Raw genomic sequence first — 14,078 nt, forward strand, 5'->3', positions numbered from 1 at the left:
GAGGGAATCCTGGCGCGAAGACGAAGGGATGGCATGTAAAAGATAACTAAGACTGAAAAACTAATTTGGGAAGCTAGCCAGCAATTGACTCACAGCAGGCCCTGCTTCTAAATCCTGAGTAAAGGGATTTTTGAATTATAGGAAAGGCCTTGTTTTCTAATAGCCTGTATTCCAGTGCACTATTGGCTGTTAGTATCACTGCTAACATTAAAAGGTTTCAAGGGGTCAAAAAAGGAGACTTTGATCTAGTAAACTTTAGAAATTTAATTTTTTTTTTTTTAAGTGAGTGTAGAAAGCCTTTCCAGAATCACAGATTTAAAAGAAAATGTGACCGTGGAGATCCGGAAAGCCGCCCGTTTCTTTCTACATGAAAGCCGATTTCTTTCCATTTGCGTTTTTCATGAACGCAAATGAGACCTAACATCAGGTGCTTTACTTTTTAAGTACAATTTCTGAAGTGTGTTGAACTTCTCTACGGGAGATGCTAGCAGGGAAAAAAAAAGATCACTTGGTTTTCCAGGGCAGGTTGCTGTGTTGGAGCGGAGAAAGGCAGCTCACAACACCAGAAAGTGACATGATTTCTGATTGTTCTGAACAGAATTGGGAAGAAGAGACTGCCCGAGGATCCCTGAAAAGTGAAACTGGGGAGGGTTTCTAAAGGGGCCCAGCACTTCCCAACACAGCTTCCTAATGGCTGTGTGGAAATAAATGGATGGGGAGTCTCCACAGAGGCTGGGGGCGGGGTGGGCAGTGGGGCAGATCCCTGGTTTTTGAACCATTGGCACACAGCCAGTGGAGAAGTCATCTAAATATAAATCAGACCGTGTCATCGCATAAAGCCCTCCAGTGTCTTCACTGCATTTCAAATGAAATCCCATCTCTGTGGCCTCCGGGCCCTGTGTGATCGGCCCACTTTGTTTTCCCAGCCTGCCTCCTATCATTCTCCGTGGGGCCCTCTGGGCTCCAGCCGTACCTCCTCATCCCTGCCTCTGCGCCTGTGCCCTGGGCAGTCTGGCCCTTGACTTGGGAAGGTCTTCTTTAGTTTCTCTTGTCATTCCCATTAGGGCTCATGTGCCACCTCTTTGGGGCCCTTCATTGTGATCCTATGTAAAGTCTCCCCCTCCCTGCCGACAGACCAGTTATTCTCTACCCCACTATCTTGCTTATTTTTTTTTTTTTTTATAGCACTTTAGATTTAAAAAAAAAAGTTTCCTTGTATTTTTCTGTCTCTTAACACTGGAATGTAGTGTGTTAGTATAGGGGACCTTGTCTCATATCTTGTTATGTGTCTTTTATCACCTGGCCTGGTGTTCAGAAATATCAAGGAACAGAAGAATGACGGAGTTAATTTTTACAACAAAAACACGGTCCATATGTAAAGTTATTCAAATGTAGTGTAGCTACCATTTGTAATTATACAATGAGGACATTGTATGATGAGCTCAAACAGCATCCTTTGTGTGTAGCATTATGTTGACATCATCTGTCACATGGAGACTGGTGGACAGTCTCATTTTTGTCTCTGGTCACCTATAGTCCAAACTATAGAATATCTAGGGCTGTTGTTCCCTAATGATTTATGTTGCATAGGAAAAAATTGTAGAACTTTTTTTTATCTCATTTAAAAAATTTCTCATTTTGTGTGTTTGACAATGTACTTAGTCCATCCATAGTATAGTTCGTATGTGTGATATGTGAGCACGCATTTTCACTTTTTAAGCATGCAGTTTATTTGTGTATGGAGTATATGGGCCAATCCAAAGTGACCCAATTGGAAAATAGGGAAGATTTGTGCAAGGAATAGTTTTGACCCTATTGACAATTGCTGTGCCAAGAAGTGGGCACGTTTTCTAAAATGTGGCTGTTCGGGTTGTTTTTGCAAGGTAATACCTGTTCAATTAACTGTGATTAAAAATATAAAAGAAAACATGATGAAGGAAATGGTCAGTCTGTTCGGTTTATGATCGAAACATCATTGAGTAGACCACAAAAGGCAGAGAAATTCTAAAAAAGCCATTGTAATTTGGAGCTTAATGGCCCACCTAATCTGATTAGACAGGCACCCTCCTGCCCATCTTACGACATCTGTGTCAGTTCTGTTCCTGGTGGCTTCCTCTTCATGTTAGTAGGGAGACTTCTTGCACTTCCTGGTGTTGTACGGATACTTCTTAACTTGGAAATATGGCACAAAAATCTAAGTTCCAAAAGACCCCTCTGAAGCCTAAATCCAGCAGAGAAATTTGATTGATATTTTTATTGGACACTTCCTTTTCTTTTATAGAATAATCAGTTCATTTAAGATGACAGTTTGTATCTGGAAAGTTTGGTATTGAGAAGTTACTACCTCTGGTTTGCCAGTAGGCTTTTAATGACTTCAAACTTCTTTTTTGATCTCTGTACTGTGTATTTGTTTGAGTATTTTATAGAAGTGTAATAAAAACGACAGTATTTTACAAAGCCTTTTTCCGGAGGTCTCGAATATATTTTCTCAGAGTGACTATGGGTAAGATATTTTTTTCGTTGCTGCTCTGACACGTCTCGGTATGGGAAATGCATAGTGCCTTTCTTGCTGCGGGAAATTTTCGTACTTTATTATCAAATCACTTTATAATGCCAACTGCTTTTGAAAAATAACCATTGTGCGTCTTCATTTCTTCTTTCAATATGGCCGTGTTGCCCTCAGCAACTCTCTATATAATAAAGTGCACTGAGGCTAACATCTCTCCTCCGAGATGACTAGACTGCATGACTCTGAATTCACTGTCAACATGCATCCTTGCTAAAATTTAAATCCAAGAGAAAAAAATAAAAAAACAACTGTAAAAAGGGGCGGTGCCTGTGGCTCAAAAGGGTAGGGTGCCAGCCCCGTATGCCGGAGGTGGCGGGTTCAAACCCAGCCCCAGTCAAAAACAAACAAGCAAACAAACAAACAAAAAAGCTTGTAAAAGAAACGTGATGGTAATATGTAAAATAAAGTTACCTTAAGATCGTGTAAACACGTGTCTGCATGTTATTCATCCAATCACCAACATGTGAGAAGTTAAAAAATCTGTTTCTGGTTAATCATTTTGCTTCCTAAGCACATCTGTAAACTTTTTGACCCTAAGACACATGAGGACATACTAAAAGGTTACTAAGTTAAAGACTGACCTCTCGGGTAATTTTTGACTCATGGCGAAAACTTTCATTGTGAATTATTTGTTGGTCTAGGATAGTGAGCGTCAGATACCGTCATCTACTGAGACCTTTCCGTCTTCTATTCTACCTTTAAGTTTGTCTTCCCCCTTCATTTGTGCCAAATCCTAGTATCAGATCTTCATCAATTAAAGGAGAAATCTTTTTTTCTTTCTTTTTTTTTTTTTTATGTACACAGTCATAGCTGTGTACATTAATGCAGTCATGGGGTACAATGTGCTGGTTTTATATTCAATTTGAAATATTTTCATCAAACTGGTTAACATAGCCTTCACGGCATTTTCTTAGTTATTATGTTAAGACATTTATATTCTACATTTAGTGAGTTTCACCTGTACCCTTGTAAGAGGCACTGTAGGTGTGGTCCCACCAATTACCCTCCCTCCACCCATCCTGAATCTTCCCTTGATGGTGCTCATTTCAGAACTGATTGTGACCTCACCTGAAGTGGCTGTCTCTGTTTTAGTAAGTGAGATGGTAAACGTAGATGCAGTGCTGTACCCAAGAAACAAATTGGTTTTAAACCCTCCTGCAAGACTAACCAGATGAGTATTTTGAGGTTATTGTGGTCATTACATTTGAGGTCATCACATTGGAGGTCATTATGTCCTTTCACTCCACTCATTGTCTTTTAGATGAGGAGGTAACCCAAGATGACCTGTAGTTTTTTTTCAGATTTTTATCAATCTATGGTTTCATTGAAGGAGGGAGTAGGCTTGAAGAGGGTACTAACAGTAAAGATGCATATGTGTAACTGAACAGAATACACATGCAGAGTGAGAGGAGCGTTGTGTTTAGAATATATACAATTCATATTTGTCCTCTCTACCTTTCTTTAGATCATCTTTCTGTTTGATATGCTAATCACATACTTGTTCTCTAGTTTGTTAATAACACAGATAGGGATCAGTCATGAGGGCCACACTGGGATTATGGAGAGAATATTCTTTAATTCCACTTTCCTTAGCGATTCCTGATGGCTTCTCACCATTCCACTTTCTATTTCTGTTGCTAGCAGTGATTTGAAAGCACATTCCCTGGAACTGAATATTTCTCTCCTGAGACTATTCCCTGGGAGAAGAGCTAAGCTCCCATCATGAGAGATGGGAACCACATCTATTCACTGACAGACATCAGTGCAATGTCTGCTCCATTTAACAGCTTCATTCTTTTAATTGGTGACAATATTTATGCCGCCTAAGCCTGTGAACTAAACTTTTAAGTCAAGCCAACTTTGATTCTAGCTTAGGACAAAAAGGGAAATTTGGGTGTTATCCATATTCCCATGCCCAGAAACTCAAATCTATTCTGAATCTATGTCCTAAAACTATGCTGGAAACACCTAAAATTAGTGGATTTAAAAAAACAGTATAAGAAATAGATCTTAAAACTTCCCTTTTTTGGTTAAATGTTGAATTTTTCATCGGTGTCAGTGAACTGTTCCAGGACAGTGTTTCGTAACCTTGTCAGTGTTGATATTCTGGGCTGGCTAATTTTTTGTTATGTGGGAATGTCCCGTGCATTGTATGCTATTTATAGCATCCCTGGCCTTTACTCCTTGCATTCCAGAAGCACCCCCCTTATGTTCTGACACCAAAATGTGTCTCCAGACATTTTGCCTCCTTGGGAGAGGGCAAAATCTCTGTCATCTGAGAGCCCCTGGTCCAGAGGTTGGATCACTCTGAGGTGGAACTATAGATAGACACACCACGGGCGATCAAGTTTAATTAGTTTTCTTTGATCTCTAGTTATGAAGTATTTGTAAATGATTGGAAGGCCCTTTATTTTATTTTTAAAATACTTTTAAAGAAAAAATAATCAATGCTAGATTGCTCCTTTTAGGGAGTGGTAAATTCAAAGTGAATTTTAAAAGTTGCTTTTCATAGTAAAGAAATTAAACGTATTACCTATTGCTGTGCTTCTTTTTTACTATGTATTGATGAAACTGAAACAAATAAAATAGATGTAATAGTAATTAAAAACTTATGACCCATAACATACTTTAAAAGATAAAAAAAATTTAAACAAAAAAATATTTTGCATGCTTTGAAAAGAACCTCTTTTTGATTTCTAAGGTAGTGACAAAGAAAATTAGTTATACTGAGTTAGAAGTGATGGTTTGGGGGCGGCGCATGTGGCTCAGTGAGTAGGGTGCTGGCCCCATATACCGAGGGTGGTGGGTTCAAACCCAGCCCCGCCGCACTGCAACTAAAAAAATAATAGACAGGCGTTGTGGCAGGTGCCTGTTGTTCCAGCTACTCAGGAGGCTGAGGCAAGAGAATCCCCTAAGCCCAAGAGCTGGAGGTTGCTGTGAGGTGTGACACCATGGCACTCTACCAAGGGTGATAAAGTGAGAGTCTGTCTCAAAAAAAAAAGAAGTATGATGGTTTGGTTTCACCTCTGTGTATTCTTAAAATATACTAAGCGTATGGATGTCAAGTGTTCTTGCCACAAATGATAACTATGGAGGGAGTACACACGCTAATTACCTAGATTTTTGTCATTCTACGATGTAACTATATGTACTTCAAAACATCCAGTTCTACATAATAAATACATACAATTTTATCTGTCGATTTAAAATAAAACAACAAATTATACATTATTGTTGGAATACGATGTTATTGATAATGTGTACTCAACCATATGAATGCAATCTGTCACAAAGGAAATGTGAGGCTACATACACTCATAGATTAGTTTATGGCTCATACATACTGTCTTCAGAGCTTGATATATATGTGTTATTATATATATATATGTTACTAAAAAGTCAAGTGTGGGGATAATAGGAAATTTTGGAATAAACATGCATAATTGCCTTATAAATTGGGCTTATGATGGTATATCTGGCATGGAAATATCTTGTCTAAGCCCTTTCATTAAGGGGCTGTTAATATGTATTATAATACATTCAAAAAAAGTCTAATAAATTATGTAAAATAAAAAATACCCAAGATTAAAGTAATAGAATCTGTGTAGGGATATCCCACCCCACCCCCTTTTTTGAGATAGGGTCTTGACCTATCACCTAGGCTGATGTTCAGTGGCCTCATCATAGCTCTAACTCTTGATCTCAGGCAATCCTCTGCCTCAGCCCCCCATGCAGCTGGGACTATAGGCATGTGCACCACGCATGCCGGATTCACCTATTTTTTGTAGAGGCTCAGGGTGTTGTTCTTGCCCAAGCTGGTCTCAGACTCCTGGCCTCCAGCAATCCTCCCCCTTCAGCTTCCCAAAGTGCTAGGATTACAGGTGTGAGCTTCCATGCACAGACAGAATCTGTGATCTGGCGTTTGGGTGGAAAGTGTGTGGGTTGCATTTCTGTCTGTACTTTGTGAAAAAGGTCAGTTTCTCACTTTTACAGTGTCTTTTTAGATGAATGGAACAATTAACAGCATCCCAACAGAACTTGTATTTTAACTTTTCCACTTGCGTCACGTAAAACCAGATAAAAGCTCTGGCATGCTTTTATCAATAATAGGTTAAAGAAATTAGATGCTTTTTCTAAAAATGTCCTTTACAGATCACAATTATAGTTTTATTTGTAAGAAAAGAAGTAATAAGGGAGAGGAGGATTTTATCTGTCTTCTATCTGTTCATATCTCTTGGCGTCCTTCACTTTTACTTCCCAAAAGAGAAAGAAACAAAGTTAGTAATATCATTTTTCCTTCTCTGAAAGTGACTATATTTATGTGTGCTTTTCAGGTAAAGGTCTTTGAAATCTTACAGAGATGCATCTATCGTCGCATGGAAAGTGAATCATAATATATAAAGCTTAGACTAATACATACTGGGTTAAAATTAGGTGTATAAAGAATCTTTTATGTGTCTATATTGATAGGTATTGTTTTACCCTTCAGAGATTCTTATAATTCAGTTGTTTTCATCAAAGAACCATTGTGTGCTTACAGTCACTGGGTGTCTTCATATTAAGTTATAGTCTACACCCAAAATGAGATGATTGAATTCTCACTATGTATGTAGATGTAATAGCTCATAAACTACATCTTAGCTTTTTTTTTTAACCCCAAGTTACTGTCATGAAAACATATTTAGGGCAAAATAGAGAAAAATGTAGAGTTTTTGATTTGATGTGCCATTATACGAAAGAGTATTTAAGACATTTTGAGTTTCTCACCTAAAAACAATTCCTTATTTTCCTTAGGGCTGAGTATTTTTATTCAGAGGTATCTTCTGTATAGTTGTTCTCCACTGTTTCATAAACTTTTTCTATTGTTCTTCTTCTCGGTGTGTTTTCTATAATCGGCATGAGGCATTTGGTACCATATGTGTTTAAAGGTTTGTTTTCCATGTACCTTGCTGGTGTTAACTGAATGCAGCCATTATTTCACAGGGATATGTAGAAACATGTTTGTCTTTTACATGTATAGAATGTGGCAAGTCCTTGCTGCCCTAAGTTTCTTTCTTTCTTTCTTTCTTTTTTTTTTTTTTTTTTTTTGAGACAGAACCTCACTTTGTCATCCTGTTAAAGTGCCATCATGACCTCACGGGTCATAGCAACCTGCAGCTCTTGGGCTTAGGCAATTCTCTTGACTCAGCCTCCCAAGTAGCTGGGACTACAGGTACCCACCACAACGCTAGGCTAAATTTAGAGACGAGGTCTCGTTCTGGCTTAGGCTGGTCTGGAACTCCTGAGCTCAGGAAACCCACCCATCTCGGCCTCCCAGAATGTTGGGATTATAGACATGAGCCACTGTGCCTGGCCCGGCCCTAAGTTTGTATTCCTATTATATCCTAAGCAGGGGCTTTCAGTAGTGGGAAATATAGCAAAGCATGAAACCACATCTTTAGCAGTTTTTCCCTCAATAACAGTTTTCCAGTTATAGATGCTTGAACACTTACTGATTCTTCTTTTATGTCCTATAAGTAGTTTTAAAAAGGTGAAATGATATTTTTGGTAAAGATCATGGATGAAGGAGTGAGTGGTCCAAAAGTTAAATAGGTTTCTTTACACAACACAGTGAATCATTAGGGTCTGATTCATAGAAAGCTGAGGGCTACAAGGAGTTGGAATTCCCACCTTATTGTTTCAGCCTGCAATTCAGAAAACACAGACCCTTCTGTTGAGGGCTGTTAAAACACGTAGCTGTTGTCTGTCCTGTCTGATGGGGTAGCCAGTAGCCACATGTGGTGTTTACATTTAAATGAAACTTAGACAAAAAGAAAATGTTTACCTCCTCAGTTGCACTAGCTATGTTTGAAATGGTCTGTTATATGGTTTCTCAGCCTTTAGGCTAAGATTAAGTGTAAAATGGCCTGTTACTATTCAGTGCAGATACAAAACAATTCTGCACTGGAGAAAGTTAAATCAGAGAGCAATGGTGGTAGATTGTTGTCCTGTACTGTGGTAAAATAAAAGATATTTAGGGGGGATGCCCTCTCTCTGAAAATCCACTTGATAAAATGAAATGTTGAGAGTTTGTTTTTGTTTTCTCTTTTCTTTTAGTGTATTTATGTTGTAACTATATGCTAAGGACACAGGGAATTTACAGGGTGCCCTCGGAAGCCTCCGCCAGGCTTGCTGGAGGCCCCAGGGCTCCCCCTCCCTCTAGCTTCATCCAGAGCAGCCTGCTTTTGTCTGTTTTATAAATTGGAGCTTGCTGGTAGCACATCTTTTGTACAAATGGATCCTTCTCATAAATAAATGGAAACCACTTCTAGTCAATTTGTAGAGGCCTGGTTTGGGGAGAGAGATAAAAGGAGTCACAGCATTTGGGGACTTCCCTCTTATCACCCCATACCCCCAACTTCATGCATATTTACACGGATGTATGGTCAGGTGAAATACCATTATGACATTTCTGCTTCTGAGGTGTCTAGACCTGAGAAGGGTTTGCTGGACGACAGGAAGAAGAAAAATGTTGGGAGAGAAACAATAACCTCATTTTCTAGCGATAACAGTGGTGTTTTGGTTTCTTTTTTAGTTGTATGGAATTTTTTTTTTTTAAATGCTTAATTCTTTCCTTTTCTGTCCCTGGTTTGAGAATAATGCTTTGACTGTCTGTCCTCTTCGTTAAGTGACCTATGACCTACATGAACTCATAGAATCACATGGACTGTGATGTGATCTGCGTCAGTTCATGGTCGCTGTTACTCTTTTTGTCTCTCAGATATTCCTGCGTTTAGTTGATGGGCACCTCGGCAGCTCAGATCCTTTTTCTGAATATAGCCTCGTTGTTCCTGAAAGCTTCCTTGCTTCCTGCTATGACAAGATGTTCCAGACTTATCTTCTACATTTCCTACACAAAACCTACCATCAGCCATTTCTCTAAGGACTTCTTAGGAAAGAACAAAAACTCCAGTTTATTTATTTTTTTCTTACATTAACACAGTCTATAGAAACACATAACGGTAGTACAGAAAGGTGGAAAAAATAGTATAATTCCATGAGCATTCACAGTAGTTCGAATATGAACACACTTATTACAGAGAAGCATTACGCTGTTAAACTGAAGGAAAAGGGTTGGATAGGTGTCAGCTTATGTGATCACTTGAAACAGTGATTTGTTAAGGCTTATGTGCACATGTGCTCTGTTGTTCCATTTCAAATTATATTAAATGAGTTGCACGGCCCTCTGAACTGTTAATTTCTCTAACCACGCATATACATGTTAAACACAAAAGCAAATATTTAGTTAACTGGGAATCAACAAAATTATTGTTTCATGAGATCTTTGTGGTATTAAAAAGACGAATCCAGGGAGTTAAAAATTTTTTTTTGCCGTATTTTATTTTAAACTCATATAGATGGTTAAGTTTTATCTCCTTGTCTCAGTTAATGAAAGATGCAAAGAGCAAAGCATATAAAAAAGAGTTGGCCTCTGCTGAAGGCTGTTGGACAAATGCAGCATAATTGGTGATGCAAACCAATGCATGGTACTTTAATATCTCAGAACGCCTATTTCTTGCATAGCAATCCTTATTATAAGCTAATTAAAAATACTTATGTTTTATACTTGAATATTCATTTGTCCTCATTATTTTTGCTTTACATAGTTCCTTAAAAATGTGTTTGCCATTTTTGTTTCTAAATTTAAATTCCTCCTTACGGATACGCAGTCAGCATTTTCCTTTTGGTACTGTTTTTGTGTATTCAACAAGATAGGGAGTGGAGATTGGCTGGAATGAACATCTCAGATGGGGTTTATCTTCACACCTCTGCTCTCTTTTTGTCACATCTTGGCCAAGGGCATAGCCCATTTAAGTATAAATATGTATGTCAGTATCTGCATTCATTTCTAGAGTGCTAGATCTTATCATAGCTCCCAGTCTGGAAGTAACATTCGAAGGTTCATTTGGAAAAATTTGGTCTTCTTTTGCACTCCAGCCGAGGAAAAGCCAAATGGCTTCTTCCCTGAGCAAGCATTCGGAGGTTTCTATCTCTGTGATCACACGAAGTCATTATGTAGCAGTTGGCTCTGATACGCTTGCACAGACACAAATTGAGTCCGACAGGACTGATGTCTCCTGGACTTTGCTGTCATTTGAAATGCTGGCATGAGGCTGGGAGCAGTGAGAGCAGGAGAGGGGTGAGGTGTAGAGCTGAGTCCTTTCGCACTTCTCCTATGAAGTTTGGAGATATTTAACGTCTGATAGCTGTGAACTGCTTGATAGGTTGTTTTTTCAGAGGTGATTGATAACAATAGCTGATTTGGAGCAGCTGGCTAGCTTTCGGATTCAGGAGGATGTGTTTCAGTGTACCAGTTGCTTCTTCGTGCCACCCACAAATCTGTTTAAAGAATAAAAAGAGGCTGTCCAGTAGAATGGTAATTAGAATAATTCCTCCCTTTCCTTTTCGTTTTATCATTCCTGCATTCAGCCTCTCATGCATAGTAATGAAAAAGATAATATCTTTAAAAATTTTTTTGTTCTGCACTGAAGCTCAGTTTCAGAAAAGAAACCCTAGAGTAGCTGCCTGGCAATTCCTTTCAAAGTACAAGTTATTTGAGTGGATTAGGTTATTTCTGGGTATCACTAGTATTGCCTGTCAAGAATTTGGTATGTGTTTCAAATATTCCAATAAAAAAGAATAAAGGTATGCGGTTTCATTTCGCAAATGAGTTCTGATCGTCATTCCCCAGCTTTTCTTGCAGTGAGAGAGGAGGCAAAAGTCTGTGATGTACTCTCTTATTTTATTAAGAGTACCGTGTCTAAGAAAGAGGCTGTGCTAGATTTATTGAAGGTTCTATTGGAAACATTATGTATCACCTGAAGACTCATGCTTCAGATGATTGCTTCGAGCCTGCCTGATCATTGCTTTCCTCTCTTCCATTCCCACCAGGACCACCGTCACTCCTGGGTCTTAGCTTACTTCTCCCCTGCAGTTCTTTCTCAGTCCCTTAGCATCCTCTAAATCATTCAGATGTCAGGTAATTTTTCCAAGCCTAGTTCTATGTTGTTCCTCTTTCCAAAACATTAAGTAGCTTGTTTTTATGGTTTACTGAATAAAGCCCATTTGACTTAGATTGCCGTCCAAGGCACTCTGTGACCTTTTTTTTTTTTTTTTCTTTTAATTTTAAGCCTGAACCATTTTCTTTTCCCTGATCTTCTGGCTTCCTAATAGAGATGTCACTCCAAGCCAATGGCTCTCAAAAGGTAGTCTCTGTTGGGCAACCCTTCTCTTGCACAGAGCTACTGAACCATGAACCCCAAGATGGTGCCCAACTATCTGTTTTAATGAGCCTTCCAGGGGTCTGGTGCACGCTGACATGACCTTTGGGAAGGCTTGCTCCAACCAAACCAGGCAACTCGTCTTCCACAAAGTTCCTTTCCCACTGCGTTGCTTTTGCACGGGTTTCCTAGAGTACCTTTCCTTCATCTTGTGAAAATCCTACTTATATCCCAGGGCCCATTTGGAGAGATTGCTTTTTCCACGAAACCATTCTTTATCCTTCCTTTTATGACACTATTTGGTTTTCCTTCCTGGCACAAATCACTTAACTCATACTAATTATCTGGTATACCTGTCTTATTTTTTCCTCCTAATCTGGAAACTAAAGCAAACAAACAACAACAACAACAAAAAACCCAGAATCTGACTCGTCTTTGTACCTGAGACACCTTGCACTGTGTCACTCTTTGATGTCTTAGAAAGCATGCAGTAGGCTTTCTAAAAATACTTCATGGCTTCTGCATTCTACAGAGAAGATTAAGAAATTAAGTCCTTGCCCAGGAGACATATAAAAATCCTGTTAAATCAAAGTGGCACATGCTAACTATTGTTTTGACTTATTGAAGCCAAACTAGACTTGAGTGTTGATGTGTCTTCAGGGAAGAAGCCAAATATGCTAGTGTAAAAAATTCTAACCTCTACCATTTAGCTGGAGAAGTTGAATTAGTCCTGTCATTCCATCTGATGCCAAGAGAGCAGCTTCCATTATTCTGTCAGTAATAGACTTTTATCCTGCATGCAGGAACTTCTCTTAAATCTTTCTTATAGCACTGGTGTGCCTTTTTTCCATTGATGTATTCATGTAATGTTTCATACGAAGTGACAGTTCCATCTCAGAGTGCTTTGCCCAAAAGGTGGCCTAGCAGAGAGTGAAAGTCAGGGAGGTTGGCATATGGGATGGCCTGGAAAAGGGAAAGCGAGTGCTCCCACATTTCACAAACCCACATATTCTAGAGCTTCTTCATTTTGCAAACCGAGTTATTTCCTTCCTAATACAAATGCAGGGCGGTTGCAATTTATGGTGAATTTACAATGGGTCAACAGATTGTGCCTCTCGTGGTGGCTATGATGGAACAGGGGAAAGAGAGTGATAGAACTAAGTGTCTTTTCTTTGCTCTCCTCTCCCTTTGCAGGCTCTGAGAGTGTTCCCGTGGAGATTCCAGCCCGGACAGCCTCGCTGCAGCGTCAGAGGCAGTGCTTCCAAGCTGCTCGCACATGCTGCTGCCAAGCTGCAGGATGGTGCTCGTCGCCAGGCCGCTGCTGCTGCTCCTCGCTTTCCTCCTCCGCACAGATGCTGAGAGTAAGCCATTCTCCCCTCCTCTGGGGGGCTGTGACCGTAATGAGTGGTTTTGTTTGCAGTTGGCACCAGGCTCAGGCCGCTGAATACATTTCCTTTGGAAGTAAATCCTGAGACACTGTGGGATCCTCCTTGGCTCCCAGCCAGCCTTTGAGAGAGATTATTGACGTGACTTCCTTACCATTTCCTCTCCCTCTTAATGCCCCTTTTCTTGTGCCTCTAACGGCTCCTACTGTTTATTTTTATTTTTATTTTTTTATACCTCTCACCAGCCTGGTGGCAAAGATATTATGAGAACACTGATACAACCGAAACTGAGGTTAGCCAGTTGGTGGTGTCAATAAATAAACATGCCTTAGACCCATTCAAAATTTCTTTAGTTTCGTGGATATTTCTATGTTTAGAAAAATGCACAATGTCACATTGAGCCCAATTAAACTTCCAAGCCCCTTGTAGCTGTCATAGCAGCTGTTCTAAGGTACTGTTTCCGACAGCTGTCGTCGAGTACAGTATTCAAACAAATCAAGCAGAACTGACAACTTTGTGGCTGGATGAAGGATCTGGAAGTGCGAGAGTTCTGTGGAGTACAGACACCAAAAGTGTAGATTTTTGGATGCAATTTATGAAACTGCGATTGTGGTCAATTAGCTCGCCAATTAATGAGAAGATCATATCTCCTTTGTAACTGGGAAGTCATTAGGTCTACCTTTGTGTTTATTTTCCCATCTGTCTTGTGGCTTTGGGGGAGACATAGTGGTGGGGAAGATGTGTCTCTGGCTCATACTCACTGAAGTGTCTGGTTCCTTGGTGGGGGTTTAGTTCATATGTGAGTTGGCCATATTCTTGGGGCATCCCCAGGTACAGTTAAACTGCGTAACCTAGGCAGTCATT

The 14,078-nt window shown here is 39.6% G+C and overlaps 1 protein-coding gene across 15 annotated transcripts in view; it reads left to right on the top strand.

Moving 5' to 3' along the window:
* Positions 1–14,078, top strand: part of PTPRD (protein tyrosine phosphatase, receptor type D) — a 2,156,277-nt gene that overhangs the window by 1,737,492 nt on the left and 404,707 nt on the right. For all 15 annotated transcript variants that reach the window (XM_023508432.1, XM_023508444.1, XM_012813956.2 and 12 more), the window contains one exon: positions 13,024–13,190. In XM_023508432.1, the coding sequence (XP_023364200.1) occupies positions 13,106–13,190 (85 nt within the window). In that variant the 5' untranslated portion in view covers positions 13,024–13,105. The remainder of the gene's footprint in view (positions 1–13,023; positions 13,191–14,078) is intronic.

The sequence above is a fragment of the Otolemur garnettii genome, unplaced genomic scaffold (assembly GCF_000181295.1).
Source record: "Otolemur garnettii isolate 467f Iridium unplaced genomic scaffold, OtoGar3 scaffold00006, whole genome shotgun sequence".
NCBI classification, from domain to species: Eukaryota; Metazoa; Chordata; class Mammalia; order Primates; family Galagidae; genus Otolemur; species Otolemur garnettii.